The sequence below is a fragment of the Corvus cornix genome, chromosome 1 (genome assembly GCF_000738735.6).
Source record: "Corvus cornix cornix isolate S_Up_H32 chromosome 1, ASM73873v5, whole genome shotgun sequence".
Classification (NCBI taxonomy): Eukaryota; Metazoa; Chordata; class Aves; order Passeriformes; family Corvidae; genus Corvus; species Corvus cornix.
The window spans coordinates 109372147-109395519 of NC_046332.1; the positions used below are offsets into that span (position 1 = coordinate 109372147).

Sequence of the window (23373 nt, forward strand, 5' to 3'; positions counted from 1 at the left end):
CTTACAAATTATCCTGTGAGGTGATCAATCCTAGCAGCCTTCAAATCAATGAGAACTTTGAACTTTTAGCAGAAATGCCAGTCACTGTTCATACTGAGACAAAGCAAATCATGAACTGATTTAATCACTGTCAACAAATGGCATTATCTAATCCCTTCTTGTCTGAATTCAAAATAGTAACAAAATCAATAGGTACAAAAATTGAATGGAAATAGCACTTTGGCAATTAGCTTCCTAGACTACCACATAGTTTCTGGGTTTTAAATATCATTGATTTGTAACTAAGACTTTATAGGAAACTGACAGTACTTTTATAATTTTATATCAGGAAATCAAAATTAGTTCTTCTCATACAACCTTTTGTGTATCAGAGAAATTAAATTCTGTTCAGTTCCACAGGATTTCTGCTGTGCAATTTCAGTCAAGCAATCTGTGCTTTGCTAAAGCATATCTTCCAGATAGACATTGGGTCATGATTTGAAGATATCCACAAGAAGTTTGTTCTGGTGGCTACCTACTGGCATTGGAAGATATTTCAATACAAGTCTAATTTCTGATTTCCATTAATTCACTTCACCATTAAGCCAAAAGATTTTGCAATGACTTTATCTGATAGATTTAACAGGCCTGGCATTAAGTATCTAGCATTTTCCTGGTTTTAGAACATAGTCATGAATGTTAATAAAATTATCTCATCAATCTCGTTCAGGTAGATGAAACAAATTAAGCCTGAAATCTCTACCATAAGGCCTGATCTTCACAACAGAAATATTTCATGTGGTAAGATTTTTGCATGTATAAAGAGTTGTTCAGCATCTTTTAATAATGCATACCCAAGAACTACTTGCCCTATTCCTGTTTGTCGGTATATTGTATGAGATGAAAATAGTCTTAATCCTCCTACTCACACTTTCCTGAATTATACACTAGAGAGCTCCATCAGCACTCCTGTTTTACCACAGCATTAATCTTGGGAGTTCCTACTGGTTTTCTCTTCTGTTGTGACCCCAGCTTTTCTTAGAGTCACCACTTTCCTTGTTGCCATTCCTTATTTTGCACATATGACTTTTTTTCTAAATCCTGTTTCCAATAAAACTGTTTCTGACTGCCTTTATTTGCATTATTTTCTTACAATTTTAACCAAATACATCCTGTATTAACTTATTCGTTTTCTTTGGGCTAATTTGATATGCATACAATTTACTGGGTTTTAATACCAGAATTCCAGCCTTACACTGCCTGGAATAGCTTCAGTGTCCTGCAATCTATAAAAATTAGCATCACTGAACTAAAGACATCCCCTGAATTTCCATTAAAGGATTCTGGCATGTATATTACCCTGAGTTTAATCAATAAAAAGGTAAAAAATAGTACACAGAAGAGAGGGAACTTGTGCAAGAAAGGAGGATCACCTTACACCAAAACAGAACATACTGCCTTGGAAGTTGAAATAAAAGTTCTCAATTAAACACCAAAAGAAAATCAGAGTACCCATAGCTTGGGACATCACATTCTTCAAGAATGCAGTCAAACTCTAGGAAAAGCTCTAAAATTCAGGTAGGAAACAAAAGATGAAAACATAACAGTAAAGTTCCTTTTACCCAGGATATGTGATCAAACTTCAGGAAAAAGTGATTTATTAAAGTACAGCAACACATTCACAAATGAAGGTTCTGTACTGTTAAGTAAAACAGAAAAGAGCATAAGCTGCTATTTAAACAGAAAATTAACTAGGCTGCCACCCTCTCCTCAAACCTCCAAGAACACTCACACCAAAGAAATACTCCACCCTCAAGTGACAACTTGCTGAGGATTTAAAAAATCAGTAGCATAACCTTTTCAAACACATCTGAAGCTGGTAGCCTGACAAACTCAGAAGGGTTGATAGATGATCAGGGTGGAAAAGGAATGCTCAAGGAAGATAAGCCTGCAGCAGAAAATCTAAATTAATCCTTTGCAGTAGTGTTCATTACAGTGGAGTTCAGGGACTTTCTAAACTCTAGAACTTGTTTTGAGGGGAATGGTCAGAGGGACTCTTCCAAATTGAGGTTTCAGCAGAAAAAGATCAGAGCAGACTGATAAAGAAGGAAGTAACAAATCACCTTTGCAAGAGAGTGTCTGCCCAAAAATTGTGGTTTAATGAAAGGTGTCCCTGTCCATGGCAGGGGGGTTGGATCTGGACAACCTTTAAGGTCCCTTCCAACCCAAACCACTACATTTCTGTGTCTGTGAATTCAGAAGGACCTCATGTATTAAATTGTGGTGGTGCAAACCAACATGAAACTGCTTGCTTAAGTCAGCTCGGGATATGAAGAAATGAAAAGGGAGAGAATGTGTTGCCAATTTTTAGACAGGTCTCCTGCATAAATTTGTAAATTACAGATGTGAGTTTGTTTATATATTCCAAAGAAAATTATTAAGCGTCAGAATGAGGGAGGAAAGCCTCAACACACAAAACTATTTGAATTCTTCGACTAAACCAGCAGCTGTGTGAATAAAGGAGATGTGGTTATACAGCACCCTGCATCATTACTTGTCATTACATATTAGGCCTTCCAGCAATTACTATGTCTATTCTGCAACCAAGATACTTTTCCATATACACTTAGAGCCTTCTTTTTTTCTCTGACCACACATTTCTCCTCTGTATTTATAACTTACCTGAGTCACACTTCTGTTCTTCATAATTGCAGTAATATAAAACTTATAATCTACTTCCCTTCTCTCTTCTTCCTAATAAATTCATTTATTCTGTTCAATTTGCTTAAAAAATACTCTTATTCCTGACATGTCTCAAAAGCAAAGCTTTCAGGTCAAGTTACTTTATTTTTAGTTTTGCTTCAAGTATTTTGAGCTATTAAAACTTTTTATGTTACAAATTCTTATTTCTTTTTTGCACTTTTTATGCATTTGAATGCTTAGATTCATTTACATTATAAATTTTTCTCGATTTTGAAAAAATTGTTCTTTTTTCTGGAGACCAAATAAATTATATTACTTATAGATTACCTTTCTGGAAAACAGCTATCAAGTTTGAGAGTGAATACATTGTATGCATTTTTCAATGACATTACATGTATTTAGATATTTTTAATCATAATATAATTTAATGACCACTTTCAAGAGGCATTTCCCAAAAAACTGTTAAATACTTTAATGGAAACAGTTTTCTTAATACATGGTATGAACCTGTCATTTCTCTGCTGAAGGAGCATCTCTTTTACTTTTGCAGCTGAACTTTTAACTGAACGTTCCTGCAAGTTCTGCTTAGTATTAAGCCTTGAAGTTGCATAAACTTTGATGTTCTGTCAACTTCTACTCAGTGAAAACATAGCTGAGTGGTTGCTTTGCTGCCCACTTGCATTGTTAAAAACATAAAACTCGGGGCTTTATCCTCACTTAGCTGAAAACCTGACATCAAATAGTGACTTTAAAGGTGAGTCCCACCTCATGCCTTTATCCATATAATGTATTTGAACAGGTTACATCAAGGCCAATTTATTGCAAGTATCCTCACCCCCAAGTAATTATAGACTGATTTTACTCTGAATTTCTTCTCTTCCTAAGGCAACCCATAAGATAGAAGCAATTCTTACTCTCAAGAATACTCAGAAGTCACTTCCAAAGCTATAAAAATCTACTGAAGCTTAAGCTCCCTGAAAAGAAAAAAAAAAAAAAAGAAAGAAAGCAAAAGACCTTAAACAGATCAAAATAACAGCAAATGCTTTTAGAATTTCCTTTAGTTCTATCTCAGCATTTCTGTTTCAAACCCAAAAACCAACTTGCATGGCTAAAGATAGGTCTAGTATCAGAAATTCATTTGCTGATGTACAGAGCAGAAGGTTAAGAGTTTGGGGATTTCTTTCACCATTTTTTGTTAGGCTTTTTCAAGGAGTTTTACTTTACCAGAGAGTAGATGCTGGGAAAACAAGGCTCAACCATCACGGGCAATGGAGATAAACTCAGTGTACTCAGACTGAGACACAGACATGGCTCTTTCTCTACCCACAGAACAAGGTTATATTCGTCTGTTTCTGTTTTCTGCACACATTTAAAAAGTAGGCAGAAAAAAAAAAAAAAGTTGGCACGCTTCCTTTTCTCTCTACTTTTCTAAACTTCCATTGACATTTTTAATGCATTCTAACTTCCATTGACATTTTTAATGCATTTTAACTTCCACTGACATTTTTAATGCATTTTAACTCTTTTCTTAGGGCCTGAGCGCTGCACTTTGATGTCTTGTGAGATAAACTCCATTTGACTTTAGGCCTGGATCTCTTATCTTCTCACTCTGGGGCTTCAATGACAAATAAAAGCCTGCTTTATGCAACCATCAGGTCATGATCTTGTCAGATCTCATGAAATAAACAAAACAAATTGTAGTCAGTATTTCAGACGGAAATCGCCACTAGAGAGGAGCGAGCACAAATCTTCTGAACATAAAAATGCATCTCCTTCAATATTTAATCTCCACCACCTTCTCTTTTGGTCTCTCCTGTGGTCTGTAGGTTTTCACCCTGACTAGTTAGGGTCAAGAATCTGCCACTAATGGTTAGGGCAAACCAGCTTCTTCCATACATTAGCTGCTGCATATGCACTTAGCACCACTGTAAAGGAGCTTACTTATTTTTAGTTTTTAGAACTTTCCCCAATTATTTTGTATTTTTGGTTTTAATATGGAATCATTGGAAGCATAGAAAGCTGTGTAATTCCTATTTCATGTACTTACCCTGAGCTGGGGGATGATTAAAAAAAAAAATAAGGCCTATTTCTGTATCCATTCCTTAATAACAAGTCAATTTCTTCAACTAGTATTTATCTACAGTAATTACATTTGTGAACAGAAAGTTCTGTATTTAAAACACAGGACTACCTAATTACAACTTACATGAAAATTAAACTAGAACCTTCAACAAACATTTCAGGTTAGAACCTCAAACTTCCCTTCCAAATCTCATTCCAGCTTGTATGATATAACAAAATCATTGGGTTTTCTTCCAGAGTTGAACATCCTTTTTTAATCAAATCAGTCTGGTGCCTTGTCCTACTTCTCTTCAGTGATGCAAATAAATTGTTTCTCCTTTGCTTGATCTCTTAATTTATTGTACAATTTTTAAAATGTTATAGAATCTTTCTTAGCAAATCGGTGTTTTAAACCATACAATTTTAATCTAATATTTTGTATCACATCCTGAAGAGTTACCAATTGTGAAATCCCCTTCCTTCTACTCACAAGATGCTCCTCTCTACTCACTTGGATGAGAATACCTTATTACCACATCAGCCACAAGCTGAAATTTCTGATCTCTCTGTCCCCTTTCCTTAAATTTCCTTTTCATCCTATGTCTGCTACACCAGCTATTAAATGTGCTGTCAGCTATAAATAGAAAAGATCCTTCTCTCCTGATTGGGACAGAGCTGTCCATCAGTCACCTGAATGACACATCACTGAAGATGAAGGAAGATTTGCCTTGGTCTCCTGAAAATTGTAGAATTCTAGGGTGTTTGGGAGGGGTTGTGTTGATATGGACACAATGAGGAAACTGGAATTGTGGTGCTGAATAAAATTAATTTACTTGAAACACTTTATCCTGATTTTACTGACTGCTCCTATTGGCATCAGAAACATGATTATTTAAGGAAAAAGCTGAATTGAAGTAATGTTTTCAAATTTAATGCAAGTTCTTTCTACAGTATTTTAACCTAATATTTGCAGAATTAATATAGCAGTAAAAAATGAATAAAGTACATTCAATTCCAGCTTTAAATAAAGCATTCTTAGATGGGGATGTTTAAGGGTATGGGTTTATTTTGGAATAGCAGGCAGAGAAATAACACAGCATGATGTCTTGATTCTCCAAAAAATTTCCTGGGCTGCAAGTTATCAACATTCTCATTGAGTGAGCATCCTTAGTGTTGCTCTTATACGTATATTGCTGTACTTTACAGAATGTAAGACATAAATTAAAAAGGAAATTTTGTCTAGTTTCCTACAATATAGAAACATGCGACAGCTTTCAACATGTAAAGAGCTCATGCAGGAAAAATCAGAAGTTAGACCATTTTGATTCAGAATATATTTTCATATAAATTATGTGAAACAGACTAGCTGTTAAGCACATGATTATTTACATTCCTTATTTTTCTAATTGGACGAGCCTTAACCATCTAAGAATTACAGTAAAAAGACCTGACATTTCTTTTGCAAACTTTTCCTGACAAATAAAGTTTCTCTACCACGCTAAATTCAAAGGGTTTTTTCTGTAATTTTAATTTTTAGAGAACTTTAGTGGGTTACTTTAGACTCGCATACCATAAACTTCCAAGTTTATTCCAGATACAAACTAATTGCAATAGTCTGTCCTAAGACATATAAACCCGTTATAATAAGGTTTTGGATGCTCCTTTTAGCAGTGTCACTAGATAAATCTATATTGGTTCATATGCTGCAGGTAAAAACTGCAATCTTTTCTCTATAGGTAGACGCATCACTCCACTGAAAAATAAGTTAAATCCTCTTTTAACTGGCTCTAGATACCTCTCTTCACTTTTAGTTTCCAAGTGTAAAAATCTGCACTTAATTTATGGGGGGAAGCTGTAAGACATTAACACATTAAGAAAATGCTGCAACCCTATTACATTAAAAGCTCAAAATGATGCAAAAAGGCAGACATTTATATTTATTTTTACTATGTGAGGAATAACTTATCTTTGGAAAGGCAACAGTTCTCTACTTTCTCCTTCCAGGAAAGTTATTAATTTAGGGGTTTCACCTTTAGGTTTGAGCTCATGAGTTTTTTCACCTAAGGGTTATACTTTTTCAATAAATGTAATCAATATGTACAGCTTTAAAAAATGCTTTTGCATAACATGGCAAGATAAACTTTGCTCTCAGCTGTCATTTTATGTCCATGAACATATCTGAGAAACCCTAACATCTAAATGAATATTCATGTAATGTATTCCATATAACAGTGCTTGAAAAAATATTTTAATATTCATCAGTCATTAATCTTATTCCTAAAGGATATGATGTTATAATTCCCCAAGAGCAACTTCCATAAATTTAGAGTGTGCCTTACATTCTGTATCCAGCCTAAGTCATGCAGAGGGACAGTCCTTAAAGTGACATTGAGGATGGAAGACTGTACTACATTGCACATGCAAATTGCAGCTGATGTATGAAAGTGATGCCTTCAAAATGCTGCAATTTAAAATTAAGTTATGATGCTTTCATGTGTAAATATGTACTTAATGTTAAATTAATTCAGAATTTTCAAGTTAATATAGTACCTATTGGCAGGCTTGGTGAAGAAGGGTGTTCTACAAAAGGAAAATCTGCAAGATGGATTAAGGTTCCTTTTCTTCAGAACTTGTCCTAAACTAGGTAAGGACTGTATCTCCAGAGCCTCTTCCACTTGGGAAAATTTGGAAACAGGAATTAGAACAATTTTTTAAAATGCAAAGTCAAAACCTTGTTTTGGGCCTTGGAATTATCTGTGATTAGTACAACACAAAGTTCTGAAAAAGCATCTGACCTTTTAAAAGGCAGAAATCCAGAACCTCTCTTTTTTAAATTCTGGCTTCAAATGCATCTTTTAAAATGAACATTACCACCTTATGGTGAAAACTCAGATACCACTAGCCCATGAAAGACATTCCTTTTCCCTAAACTTCTTCAAAACTGTAAGGAGGAGAATTTTAATACTACAGAGAGCTTACTTCAAGGAAATGGATGACTGATGCTGTTGGTATTTTTGAAGCTCAGTCCTACGTCCTATTAATACCACCACAGCAGGATGTTCTAACACCATTTTTCAGTTAGACACCTTTACTCCATAGACACTTTCTCATCTCCATCTCCCAGGTAACAACTTCAAAAAAATCATCCAGCAGATCTGCTATGTCTACGGGATGGGGAGGACAGAAAACATCCCTTTGCCTCAGAATATTCTTGATGTCCTTCACAAACTCTCAGTACTTTAATATGATGATGTCACAGCTCCCCCTTCTCCCCTGCAGTCAAGTGATGGAAATGTAAACATGGCAAATATGGTTATTCACCTTCCACAGGAGCTTTTTTCACTCTCCATTTGGGCTGTATTCTACATTTACCCAGGGTATGTACTTTTCATGAAATTTAGCCTAGCCTGCTACCAGCTGTCCACTGGTGACACACATCTCTCTGCTGGAACACACTGGGACAGAACTCAGGTTATGATCTTATTCACATGATAAACTCTGATGAAATCACGGAATTGTGGCATGGGAATAAACTCAGAGCACGTGAGAGTATGTCATCCAAGCACTGATGACATTCATAAAGAGACACAAGAGATAGAAAATCAACAATAACACAAGTAATGGATTTGGCATTAGAATCCATCTTCCCTAATCTTTTTGAGCTCTGCAGGCAGCATGACAAATGTGAACACAAAGTATGCAAAGAGTAAGAAAATTTCAAATGCTGAATAGAAATTCAGCCCATTTTAGCAACACAAAAGTCAGAACTTCACTGTTTGGGATTTTTTTGAAAGGAGAGGGGGGAAGCAGGGGAGGGGAGACATGGAAGGGAATATTTTGTCTTAGTAAGAGTTTGAGGAATAAATTCTGGGGGAATGAATTAAAAGGATTGTCACAAACCTTACCAATGTAGGTCCAAGGTATCAATTACATTCTTACTGTGCCTTCCTAAGACCATACAGCCACACACTGAGAAGAACCCCTGACTTTCAGAATAAGCCACTGAATACTCGCTGAAGAGGTGGGATGACAGGGGCATTTAGGAGAGGAAACAATCTACTACACAAGGAATCTGCCATGAATAGACCATTGAAAATAAATTTGGTAGGTTTCAAGTACAATGGTCTATATGTTTGGGAGTGACCTGCACCTCACACATATTGTGTGACATGGGTTTCTCAAAACTCTCACTTTAAGGTGTTAATTCATCTTTTACTGCCTGGCTCTATTCTTAGTGATGAGTAACATGTCTCAAGTGGTTACCTCAAAATCAGGCTGCTGTCACAAGCAGAATCTTTGTGGTAATTTGTGGGAAGATGATACTTATTCAATTACTGCATTAGGGTTTTAGAGGTTTGAAGAGCAAGGAAGAAGAACTAGAACTTTTCACTCAGAATAAATTTGATATAACTGGAGGTTATATAGTGAAGTGATTGTTTAGAATACTAACACACTTTAAAATACTGTTTAACTTCTAATGTGAAGATAAATTATATTTGCTTTAAGACTCACAGTTATTTGGTTGTTATAATTACCTTAGCTCAAAGACCTATCAAAGAAAGAAACTGAGGTTAAGTGGAGGACGTATTTAGAATAATCTAGTCTAAGATTAAAATAAGGACATAATTCCAAAGGGCAGAGAGGCAAGAACAACTCAAGAAGTAAAGTTAAAAAAACTCCACAAAGTAGCTGATTGTTAGGCAATTATGAAAAGACACAAAAACACAGAAAAATTAGTACAACCAGTAAGAATTTGAAGTTCAGAAAACAACTACTGCTTCATAAATAATTTTGTTCTCTTTTCTTTCACAAAGATTTTTGAAGAAAGACAGTGCTTACACTTTTCACATGCACAAAATGTTGCTACTCTCTGATGGAGAGAGTAACAAATGGTGGACTTCAGAGCATGCAAAAAGTATCAATGAAACTTTACAGTGGCAAGGGTGGAGAAGAACTAGGAAAGATTAGCCAGGTCATACAGTTTTTATTAGTAAACACCTTTGAAGAATATCCTAGACGAATGGTTGTCAAAATCCACAAGGAAACAAGTTACTTCTACCAGGTTATACCTAACTATCACACTTTCATATTCCACAACATGTCTCAAAACACCCTCATTCACAGCCATAATCTTAAACTCAGATAAATTGAATTTGTGATACTTCTTAAAAAACACAGGCTCAGGACTCTGTTAAACCAGTGAACTGAAACAAATTATGTGCTAAACCTCCCTGCTCCCTCTTACTTCATACAACTTTTAAAGTTACTTAAATTAAGAGGTTTTGTCCCAAAGGACTACTGTTTTTTCTCCATTTGCTATATCTGCCTTTATTTCTACTGACACCTTTTTTTTTTTCTATCTTTGTGTACCTATGTCTTAACTTTGGAAAGATACAAAGGTAACAGAAAAATCCAAAGGTAACCTTGTTTCTGAATATCAACTTATAAGGTCTCAGATAAGGAACAGAAAAAATAGTGTTCATTCCTATTATGCTGGCATATAAAGCTCCTAAGGGTGATCATGGAAAAAAGGGTCCTTAAATTTCCTTGCAGGCTCTCTGGAGGGTTGGGAAAATCATCAGGAATTTTGAAGGATGCACACAAACCCAATATAAAGCACATAACGAGGAAAGGAAAGGGAAAGAGAACAAAAGGGAAAGACATCTTATGTCAGAAGAGCCACCAATATCAATTGCTTGAAAAAATTCAAAATAAGTAAATGGTAAAATAACCTAGAACTTTTTATTCTGCCTCTTGGCAGAAACAGCATTCACTGCAGGTTTTGCATAGTGCTGCACATTTTAAACTGTGACTTATGTGAGGAAATCACTTGCCAGGTGAACAGCTTGGGTAGCTGTGTCACACAAATACTTTAACACGTCTGAAGAGGCAAAAGCCAGCTCAGAAGTCATGTACACACAGTCACAGCTGATACACCCTTGGCACAGTAGGTTAAGTTATATTCAGATGATTTCCAGTCAGGAAATTCCTTAAAATGATACTGAAGTGTTTTCCTCCTCCATGTCAGAATGAAAACAAAATATGTAAAATAGATTATAAATGTATACATTTAATAGTTATATTGCTTCAAAGAGAGAAAACACAATTTTTCAGTTTGGTTTTTTTCATTTTTTCTTTTTTTTTAATAGGTGTTGTTTTACTACATAAAATACCTTCATAAGTTTAACATTTTGGCCATTAAGAACTCTTTAAAATAGAACATTTGACATCGAAGAACTGTAGCCAGAAAAAATCAAATATGAAATTAGTATGACTAGAACTGGTAAAAATCTTCTAGTGAAAAAAAAACAATTACACCAATGTGTAATTAATTCTTGTTTTCAACTTTTGTTTCAGTCAAACACAAGTTATTGAATGAAATATAAGTGTACATTAGTGAAACACAGATTATATAAAGAGTACATTAAACATAATGACCTTTAACAAAGCTAGAAGTCAAAAAAGCACAAAAGACAGCATAAAAGCAGCCAGTATTGTTAAATCTCAGAAATCTACTCACAAATATGGCACTTAATTATTGCTAAGACTTAGCAAACCTTTTTAATTTTAAGCTCTAGCAGCAAAGACCTGTTAAAGGTCCTTAACAAGCCTCCAGATGTAATATGCTGTGGTGAAATATACTTCATGTTCTTTATTGTGAAATACCAAGCCTTATTTTATTATTGTTAACATATTAAAAATAAGCTTACTGAAGACAGTTAACCCAATTTTTACTAGTGCTGTGTCACAAAAGCAAATAACTGCTCTTATGAGTTGCACCACATACAAGGAGCATGAGCCTTTCACTTGAGAGACAAAGACCATTCAATCAACTGAATTATAGAATTTCCCTTGCTACTGTAAAATCAATTGCACTATTTCCCTAAAAGTTTTATATCCCCCAGCTTGCAATTCAGCAGCTTCAAAAAAAATACCAAAAGGACCCAAAAAATACTGAGCACAACATATCTTCATTTTTATTACAGAATTTAATTAGTATTCAAAGATTTTACCCCTTCTAGCTACCAGGAAACTAAATTGACAACATTTCCTGGAATATACATGAATTTCTAACTGAACCTCTAATTTGAGTTAACTTTTATTTTATTATGTGGACCTACACAAAATTTCAGTGAGAAGCCAGCTCACTTCCAGACAGGGTTCACTTTTAAATTCTCTACCATACTCAGGCAGGCTCAGTGCATGCAGTTTCCTTTTATAAACATGTTAAATATTAAGGCTAAGAATGCCTATTTCCTAAGTGAAGATAGGCCAGAATTACAAAAATTATACTTGTGCACACCAATGAGTGATTCCTGACTGCCATTCATTAGAAAAAATATTATTTTGTATTTACAGATCAAAGATATTTTTTTCCAAAATACTGGGAGGTTGCTAAAAATATCAGATTAACCAAAAGCATTTTATCAACCCTAATAGTCTTACTGCAGTGTTTCATAGGAACACAGCTAGGCAAATGCAAAGGCGTTAAAACTGACAAGTGTCTATTTTTTTTTTCAGCATAACCCTTTTACTTTAAAGGAACCTTTCAACAAGTTCATTGGGATTTGGATAACTTTCCATTCTAAGCTCTGTCACAGGGTAGGCATTTCATCTCATTCTCCTACAATAAGACAAAAAGGCAACACAAAGCAAAATCATACACACAGAAAAGGCAACATTTTTTTCTGGGATAAAAAGATATGTCTTCCCTGACAGAGATGTTAAGGATTTCTGCTGAGCACCCAGGTCATTTTAGGAAAACAATGTTTATTTCTCTACACATCCATAAAATACAAAATCACTCCTTTGAAACAGCATCCTGAGCACAGTGATGAAGTGGGCAGATTTTCATTAGATTTCAGAAAACATATTGTAGAGTTGTGTGAGCAATTTATGTCTTCAATAAAAAAAGAAACTATGAAGTAAAATTCCATTAATCTTCAAGTAGAAGATCTTTATGTTCATTCAATTCCATGCTAATAAAACCAACCCTTCATTAATTTCATGGATATTGTCTGCCATATTTACAGGTGCTGAACTTCATAAGGTTGTTCTTACTAATTTCTCAATATATTGCTGGACAAATAAGGTGTAGATAACCAATAAATCCAGAGAAGTTAGTGAAAGCAATCCTCCAATTCTTGCTAACATTCACAGTAATTAGTGTATATATTACACTATGAAAGGAGAAGCATTCTTCCTAAATAACACAAGTTTACTTTATTACCAGAAATAATAATCATATTTTTATAATTCATTCTAAATTTCACACATGTATACTCAGTCTCTGATGACAGTGTATAAAGTATCACCTGTCTTTTGCCACAGTGGGAAACCCTAGTTTCCTAATACTTAAAATTTCATAGTTATGCCAAGAAGAATTAGGACTCTATTGAACCCACAGAGAAAGCAAAAGAAATATTTTGAGGGAGATAGTACAGACCATAACAAATAACGCTCTGCAATGGACAAGAAGTATCTATTGCCTGCTCTGTAAAAATATGAGTGGTCCTTTGCTAGTTAGTTCAGCAAACCTACATCATAACTGAATGAGTGAGAATGCAGGAGTGCCCTGTGTCTGGGATAAAATAAAAGCCAGAATTCTGTGTGGGAAATTTTTTTTGCAGCTGCTATAGAAATAAAAGTCCTCAGCAAATTCCATCAGCAGGCTACTGAGGGCACAAGAGGATCTAAGGCAAAAAAATTTACTAAAACAAAAAAAAAAATTACTTACACAAATATAATGGTCTAATCACAGTCTTCAGGAACAACCTACTTCTATCTTCAAAGGCAGACTGTGACAGTAGTACATGGTACAAGCTTGTCTAGTTATGAAAGTATAGCACTACTTGTAATAATAGTAATAATAATAGCAATAGGAAGAAGAAGAAGGAGAAGGAGAACGAGAAGGAGAAGGAGAAATTAGATTGGAAGGAGAAATGTGGTTTATTTTCTTCTCCTGTTGGGAATTATACTCCCTGTCATTTTAAAAACATAATTTGGACTTGATCTAATGTTTTAATTTATATTTCTGAATTGCGTGGTTTTCAGAAACTTGAAATAAATAAGTACATATATATAAAACTTTACTCTGTATTTGTGAATCTATTTATAAATTAGCTTAACTGTTGGATTGTCCAAACAGGCTCTGAGAATGTTTATTCAATTCTTCCTTCTGCTTGAGGGACTGAACATAAACCTTGAAGGAAGCTGTTCTCACCCTTAGGCAATATTGTTGATGTTGCAGTAGTTGGAATGTCAAATATCTTGGGGAGAATGTCACACTTTGTGGTTAAAAATTAATTTGAATGTTTCATAATATTTAGATTAATGTATCAGATTCAAGTAATTATTCAGATAGAAAAAAGCCACACACTGTAAAAGACTTTTTAAAAATTCACATTAGATTTAAACTCCACTTCTTATGATCTGTCCCATGTATTAGGCCATAAAGTTTGACTTTTACCTGTTTTCTGGCTCAGTGAATACTTTCACAGGTCCCAGCAATTGAAACAGGATGATAGAGGAGACTGATGGCGACCTTCCCTCTATCCTCTCCTCACCTCATTATTTCCAGCCCCAGACATGCTTATACAACTGTGAGGAACTGGTAAATACTAGTGTTCTTTTTCATTACCATTATGTGCTCTCAGTGTGTTTATAATTCATCACTTGCTAAAGGGTAAAATAATAATTGTTTGTAAGCATGACAAGGTAGGAAAGGCAAAATGATGACCTAGATAAAGACCATGTCAAACACTCCAACATAACAACAAGGGCACTGGCTGTAGGGAGACTGCTGCTCTGTTGCTCATTTCCTATTACATTTCAAAAATGTTATTTTTTATATCACTCTGAATGTTTTCTGTCCCAAACAACTAGTAAGGGCTTACAACTGGACCTGTCATGTGAGCCCTGTAATGAACCCCACTCATTATTTATGCTAGGGATTTTGTTTTTCAGAATATTTTTTTATTAAATGGGCTATTAATTGACAAAATTCCATACATACACATTTGAGGTCTGCCAGACAAAACAGAATGATGTGCTTCTCAATAATACAGTTTATAGCTTATACAGACTTTCAAAACAAGCATAATGCACATCACAGACATTTAAATTGGGTAATAAAATTTAATCTGTTTATATGCAAATGCAGTCCTACGTGCTATGATATCCAAAAATAGACAGATGCACAGGTTTACAAGAGGAGTGACTAATTTGTGGTTAGTGCAGATGCAACACTACCTGCCTTCTCAGCACAGCAATATTACAACACCTGCTGCAGGAAGGGCAATGCAACCTAAAGTTCAGCAGCAGCCTTACATTGTGAGCAATTAGAGATTGCTTTTTTATTAATTTTAAATGGGTTACCATGCATTGTTTGCACAGATTTTTAATTGCACAAAATAGCATGCCCCACAAAGTTCCATGTGGGCCATAGGTCCTTAAAGCATTGCTATATCTGAATTGTTTCAAAACAACATGTTAGTTTATTGGGAGAATCAAGCTGTTCTGAGTCTCAAAAGGGCACAGGAAAATTCATAACATCCAGCAGACTGCAGTTATGCAGAAGGGCACCTACTGAGAAAGCCAGCAGTAATTGAACAATCTTTTTGACAAAGGCAAAAAGCATAAAACCGTCTAATATTTAATGTTCTACATATGCTAAACCATCCCCAAAAGCTTGTATGCACTGGCATAAGTATAGCTGCAAGTGCTAAAATGGTATCCAAAAAAAAAAAAAAAAAAAAAAGGCAGAAAGCCATGGTTGGTATTTTAAATTTGCAAGTATGCATGAAATTTACATGGGGATTATTTTCTCTGGGTAGGTCTTTATTTTTCCCCTGAAGAGGAAGACTCAAACTAATCTGAAGGTGGAGCACACCATGCATGAACATACAGAATGTAGAGCAGACTGAAAAATAGCTTAACTACCCAACCAAAATTTATGGGTTGGTAACTCAAAATGATTTTAAAGAACAGTCCTCTTAAGAAGACATTAATTCCAGAAATAAACATGCACATTAGATGTATCAATTATATCTTTAATATATTAAAGGTATGTGAAACACCTTTCTGCATTAATACAGAATAAATCCTATCATTTGCCATTGCATACTCAGTTCTTATGGTCTTTTAAAAAATTATAATGAACAAATGCTAAGCCCTATTTTATATTTTTGCCATCCTGAGTACTGTTTAGCTCTTAATCACTTCAACAGTTGCTAGAACAAAGACATTATTTCACTATCCTCCTTATGTGAATACCCCAGTGTGCTCCCACAGATGTTCGGCTCTCAGGGACTGATTTCAAGCCTGGAAATCCACAAAAACCACATGTGCAAGTACCATTACCTTCCAAAGGCACCAATTGCTCAAAGAATCACTTGGAAGCAGTTTTTAAACTCAACAGGAAAGACACTCAACTCAGAGATATAAGAACTACAATGACAACTTAGGCTAGAAAACACTGTCTGTCATCGAAGGCCTGGTTTAAGCATAAATTAGCTTTAAAAAGACAATTAAAAGAGGCTTTGCCAAAATGAATGTCTGGCCTAGACCCTTTGACTGTGCTTTTTCATCATGGCCTATTCACAAGTGCTGTATCTTTCTGATGTTATGCCTTTCAAGTACAAGGAAATTCAGACCCTTGGCAATGACATAAAAATCTAACTGCATTCCATAAGATGAACACAATGGGAAGTACAATCTTTGGATAAAGGCAATGCTCAGGGCAGATACTGTAAGGCAACAGCACATGGAAAATTCCCCAGTCTTGTACAAACAAACACTGTAAGACATCAATGTCAGCATGGACATTAGAAGCTGTTGCTTAAGTGCCAGGTCTGTGCTGTCTTGCTGCTGGAGAGAGTGTGAGGGATCCTGGAAGAGGAGAGGGGGATTTGCAGCTGCAGTGCAGGCTTTAGGCACTGCAGCAACCACAGCAACATCACACTCTCGACTCTCATTTCCGGGGATGATTCCTGAGGAGCAGAGCAGGTCTGGCAGAAGCCGAGCCAAGCATCCTCCCTGTGGCCCCCGGGCTGCACAGCAAAGAGCACAACACAGGGGGCTTTGGCCAGTTCAGTTCAAGAAGTTACCATGAACTCCAGAAAAATTTTCTCTACTTTGATAGTGTAGGAGGTTTCACAGCATTTAGTGAGACTGTGAAACAAATACCTATTAATGGCTAATAATTATTTATTATTTTAGCACTTTATAATACAGGAATATCTAAAGATAAATCTTACATGAAAGACAAGCTGCATCCTGTTTTCAGTCTTAGCAACCACTTAGCCTTGTTGAACTTTTGGCTCCCATGAGAAAAGAAACCCTAGGTCCTCCTCTCTTCAAAGACAGAAATATGTTTTGGAAAGAACTAAAACCCCACGTCAGTTTAGAAAGGGGCAAGCCCCTGTCACTGCATCTGTCCTGCAGACATTTTTCTTCTTGGGTTTTGGTTTGTTTTCTCTTTTTCCCTCTTGTACAAGGCATCATAAAAAGGATTAATCATGAGGAACCACTGTGGTTTTTACTGCAAGAACTAAACATGCTTTTTCTTAAATACATCTGAAGAAGAAAAAAAAAATTACAAACAAATTTCAGAATTCTTAGGGTTTTGGAAGAGCTCATCTAGAAATCATCATCTGCTGCTGCAATCCTACCTACAACATAATTTGAAGAAGAAAAAAAAAAAGGTAAAAAACATCTATATCTACATAATGCATATGTGTGTGTACCTGAGGATGATATTAAATCTTGAGGTGGGTATAACAAGTTAGCAGTTTCTAGTATGTTTAAAAGGAACAATTTTCTCTGACTTACAGCACGACACAAAGGCTGGGTGTACATGTGTTTATTCCCAATCTTACTCATCTGTGGACAACCCCCTACTTGTTTTGAGCTATACTGATTCCAGTCTGTATATTCATTTTTTTCTACATCAGAAGTCCAATATTTTCTGTTACAATGCTCTGGGGATTCTCAGCTCCAAGATTCACTTCATTGTGTTGATGCCTCTGGTCAAATGCAAGGGGTTTGCATTCTACTAGTGGTGTGCACCTTGCAATTAATGTATCCTAAATCTTGGAAACATCCATCAGTCATTCTCCTTTCAAAAGTCATACAATAATTAATTTTAATGTAAAACTACTGTAAAAATATTGGTGTAAAAGAAAACTGTGTAGGATAAAGTTAAGACCTTGTTAGTTCTTCTTTGAAGTAAGTTCAGAAGAGGACTATCACGTATGTTAGACCAGATCTTGTTGCATTCCATCTCTATTTAGCTATTTTCAGCAGGTACTTTCCTCAGCTGCAAAAGTTACAGATGTCTAGTACAAATGAATGGTTGTGATGACAGATAATGTTTTGTGAAATGACTAAATGCAGTTGGTGGGTTTAAAGGTGAGACTGAAGCTTGGGATGTGAGTATTTTAAGGGTATATCCTCTGCACTGAAGAAGAACAAAATCTTTCCTTAAGTGACACAGTACTAGGGAAGAGTCGTGTCACATCCTACTTTAACTCCACTTAGGAAAGCAATCCTAATGATGCCCTAAACATTGCCAGCAGTCCTGCAGCTTGAGTCCATACAGTTTACTGGAAACATGTAGGTTACAATAAGACAAAGATATAACACTACAGTTGCACAAAAATACCAAAAAATGGCAACTGAAAGAGAAGACGCAGTGACTTGTGGCAGTCATATAGAATAAACTGTGCAGATTGCTCCAATTACCAGTGGGATTCTCTGTGTGGGAGTGATTATACCCATGTAAATTAGTGTGCAGCAACAGAGGGAGCTGATTTGGGGCTGATTACCTGGCTCCTCTCAGCAATTATTAGACTAATACTTTATTGTATTAATTTATTGTATTTAAATGTGTTAAACATGCTTGAAAAATATTTCAATTTCATAAATAGACCAGTAAGTCTCACATCGTCAGTGGGAAACCAAATGGAGCAAAAGGCTCATCAGTAATAACACCAGAAAAACATGCAGTCACATTGGATTTTCTACCTAAGAACAACATCCTCAATTCATATCAGTGACAGGGACAGTACTGAGACATCCACCCTCTTTAACTCTTTTCTTACTTAACCTTCTATGTTCAATTACTTTCAATGACAACCTTTACTAGTTTTGGACTGATGATTCCTAAATTTACAAATATCTCATAAGAAAAAACGTTTCATTTGGATAAGAGAAGCTTAACTAAATTCATTAATATTCTTAGGCTTTCAGTAGGGATTTGAAGATTATCTCCCATGTACCTGGCATCATTATTTATATTGGTTTTATTATTAATTCCACTTAATATCTATAAATCTATAATTCTTGTCTCTACTATATTATCTGCATATATCACCTTAATTTAATCTTTGTTAAAATCCTTCTTCTGTAAACTTCCAATGAGGTGCCGTGTGAGTTTTAATGTCAACCAACTTCCATGTTGCTGTACAGATATTAATAGACTATAAAAGAACAGACTTTCTGATATTCACATCGAATTAACTCAAATTATTTCTAATTTATTGATCAAATTAGCTTCTAATTCTTCTTAAAACTTGATAAATTCTAGTTTTAATTTATCTAGAAAATACAGTTATAAAGACAAAGAGATCTCCAATTGCAAGCCCTTCTCAATTTCCTAAAAACTCAATATTGACTAAACCAACTTTTTAGTTTAAAACTTTCTTTGATAGCTTTCCTTGCAAGAAATTTCTTTAATCATTAAAATAAATGCTTGATAATTTAAATACATACCAAATTAAATATTAAAAGCATAAAAACCACTGTTCTATAGGCAAAGTTATACTTACAAATATATAAATAAGAAAGCGGAGAAATTAATCTAAAAACAACAAAAAACCTGCCTTTGTCCATTTGGTGTAACAACGAAAGTATTCTTCTGGAACACTGGAAATCTCAGAAGTAATGCAGATACTGCTTAGAATAAAGTAGGTATTCTGGAATTTTCTCTTTTTGATTTTATTGTGCCAAAGGAGTATCTATGATTGACTGTTATAAGAAAGTGTTTTCCACAATGGAAAGAAGTTCAGCAATATGAATTTCAGAAGTGGCCTGCTTTGACATCAGCACTATCAATATTACTGGAGAGTTATAAAGAAAGCATTAGAAACCTGCTGCCCCTCTCCAACAACAAGCAACAATCAGTGTCATTTTTGTAAAAAGAGGGGGGAAAAAAAAGGAAAAGAAAAAGCTCAGCCTATCATTTCATAAAAATGTTTCAAAAAGCATAAAAGGAGAATTTCATACACTGTTTGTAGGCTGTGCATACTAGATATTCATTTAATTTTAAAACACATGATGATCTAATTTTATAAAAATTGACAACAAATGCATCCATAATAACAAACATCCATAATAACAAACATCCCTAATAACAAACATCCATAATAACATCCATTATAACAAACATACCACTTTTTGCTGCACCAAGAGCTTGTGGAGACCTCGCTGGCAGTTTCTGAAGGGCCCGTTTACCATCTGTCTTCTGTGGTGAGCTGCTGTCTTGAGACTGCTGTTGGTCTTCATCTTGAGCAACAAATGAAATTACACCTAAAACAAACAGATACAGGTGTTGCATTAACAGGCATTAGCCTTACAAAAACAGACTGCCAGACATGTACAAGTATTTCCTCAGTTCAAAATTAATACAAAATGAAGTAAAACTTCCACTCCAGGTGTCAGCCATCCAACTACAATTTATGATATTAAAAAGTATCTCTTGAGTGATTACAAGAAAATTAACCATGTTTTGTCCCCAAAGTGCTCTTCTACTTGCCTGAAGAAATCCATAATGAGCACCTGAAAAAGATCAGTAGTAGGAAATACAAGGAAACTGACTTCATGTAAGTTACAAAATCTGGTGGTCACTAATTGTATCTTTTTCCCAGCTCAATTTTCTTTGCATAATCTTCATTGTTTCTGTTATTTTTTCTTTAAATCACAGTGCCTCATTCTAGTGCTATAAGAGAATAACTGTAAGAGTTAAAATATTCCTGTGATACACGTTTGCATTGCATATTTAATTGTAACCAAGTACTTCAGGAAGATAAAATACAGACTGTAAACTGAATTTTTAAGTTGCCAGATCCCTATTTAATAACATAAAATCTAGTATGTACAGGGTTCCTTTAAATAATATTAATGTTATTCTGGAAGTTTTTATATATTGGCTTTAAATTAGCAGGTTTCATTTCTTCCATTTTGTGCCTCTAAGAATTTTAAATCTACACAAAGTTTTGGAAATACCACATAACATTCTAATTGCATCTAAATTATTGTCCCTCAATGTTTCAATACATTCTGGAGAATTTCAAAGCCAAAATAAATATATTTTGCAGGTCTAATTCTTTCCTCATACATACAATAAAAAACTAATTTGAGGAGGTGACTTACTTTATGCCATTATATAGTAAGAAATGTTCTCATTTGAGATTATTAGAATTTATGTGAAACATCTCCAAAAGGGAATTTATTTACGGTGTCTTACCAAGGACTTGGGAAAACTATTAATAATGGAACTGCTAAAATTTGAAATGGGGAATTAATAATATGAGAGTCCCAGAAACAATCTGATTTGAAAATAGGTATCCTCTGTTTCTGCAGCTTTGAGTGGAGCAGAACAAACGGACATGACAAGAGGACACGACAAATACTGACAAACTATTCCTACTAAGAAGGATTACATTAAATGATTACAAGGAAGAATCTCTTTTTCTTTGAGAGACAGCAACCAGGAAGCACAGTATAAAACACTGAAGTTGAAAACAAAATCAAAACAACGGAAATAGGTTTAAATCCAGAGGAACAATATAATATGTAACTTCAAATTTTAAAAAAAATAGAATCCCAAATTTTCTTTCATTAAGAGAACTCTACTTAAATACATATAAACTAAACTAAACTAATTAAAAAAAAATAATAATTTTAAATGAAAAAGTTTTACAGATTACTAAACTTACTCGCAGTAAACAAGCCAGAAATTGGGTTCAAATAGGCAGAGGAGTGACTGCAATTTCAGGAAATTATTGATTTTTATTTTTTTTTTTTCTTGAAACATAAGGTAGATGTGCAAGAAGGATAAAAAACCAAAACCATCAGGGAAAGGAGAAAGAAGTCTGAAGAAAATGTTCGAGGTATATAAATCTAGATGTAAGAGTACACATTGAACGGCACTAATAGCTAATGAATCATAGGATAAATGACTAATTAATGACTAATGAACATAGGATACTGACTAGTTAATCTGATTTTATGTCTCAATATATGATCCTAATATTATTTTGGTCTATTGAAGCACAATATTAGAGAGAAAAAGTGTAATAGAGAATTCATTAATTTAAAATACCATCCTTACCATCAATATGCTTGAAATATATCAACAACTATAAGACAATGAGTAAATAAATGCAAAATTATAGCTTTGAATTTGATCAAAAAGTCTTGGCTAAATGCAGAAAATCAGTACATTCATAAACTCTGCACACTTCTAACAGTGTTTTATTACATTTAATTTTAAATGTTAGTAATTTTTCCTTATAGTTCTTCCTTCCAGCGACCATGGAGGATTTTCTCTACCAATTGTCTGTATTTCAGAATCATGAATTATCCATATGTGAGCATGGGAGAAAGAGGGACAGAACAGGAGTGATCACAGTTTTAAGTAATGAGATGGTAAAACAAACCGTGACTTTTGTTCTCTGCACAAAATGCGATCTCAAAAGCGTCAAAATAATTCGCTGAAGCATTTGAATAATTAATTTTTATTTGCAGCAAATACTGGAATGCTTGAAAAGTTCAAAAAGTATAAACTGCTAATGCTCAAGAATATTTCAAGAGCTATGAGAGGAACTATGGTAACTAAAAACTACTTGAATTGCTAAGCCACTGTGCTGATAATCTAGAAATCACATAATCAAAAAATCAGTGAAGAATTGCACAATAATTGCTGACACTCCATTTTCCTCCTTTACAAAAAACAGATCTCAAACAATAACAATGAGGTTATAATCTTGATTGATAAAGGTGACTGAATTGATGTGGTGAATACAGATCCCTGCAAGGCTCTCAATTAAATCTCTCGAAGTATTTTGAGAAAAAATAATGAATATTACTACAGATGGCATACATTTTATAACTCAGTTTATCTGCTTAATCTTAAAATATTCATAAATTGTCTTCCGTAATTTTCATGGGCATCAATGTATCCACTACTGGCTCAAAGCTATTTGAATTTTTTATTAGGGGAAAATAAAAGAAAATCAGTGCTGGCAAGAACTGCAAATAACAAAAGAAAAAAAGTGTATTAATTTCATGTCAAATCTAAAATGCAGAATCCTTATCAGTGAGGACAGTACATAGAATGATCTGCATGACTGGAGTCTATAAATTAAGGCAGAACATTTGCCTAGGAAGTATTCCTAATCAGAATACTCTCCTGGTTTGGGAGTAAATGGTGCAACCCACTGACCCCTATTGGAGACTAAGATAGCAGATGATACATAAATATATTAATTTATTCAAATTATGGGCTACAAAAATATTCCTGTCAAGAGATGTTTTGCTGGATGGGAAGAAGAGTTTTATACAATGAAG

At 34.6% G+C, this 23373-nt stretch overlaps 1 protein-coding gene across 1 annotated transcript in view; it reads right to left on the reverse strand.

Annotated features, from left to right (window-relative positions):
* CFAP47 (cilia and flagella associated protein 47) overlaps nt 1-23373 on the reverse strand; it is a 278885-nt gene that overhangs the window by 106007 nt on the left and 149505 nt on the right. The window contains exon 50 of the mRNA XM_039552038.1: nt 20194-20331. Within this exon, the coding sequence (XP_039407972.1) occupies nt 20194-20331 (138 nt within the window). The remainder of the gene's footprint in view (nt 1-20193; nt 20332-23373) is intronic.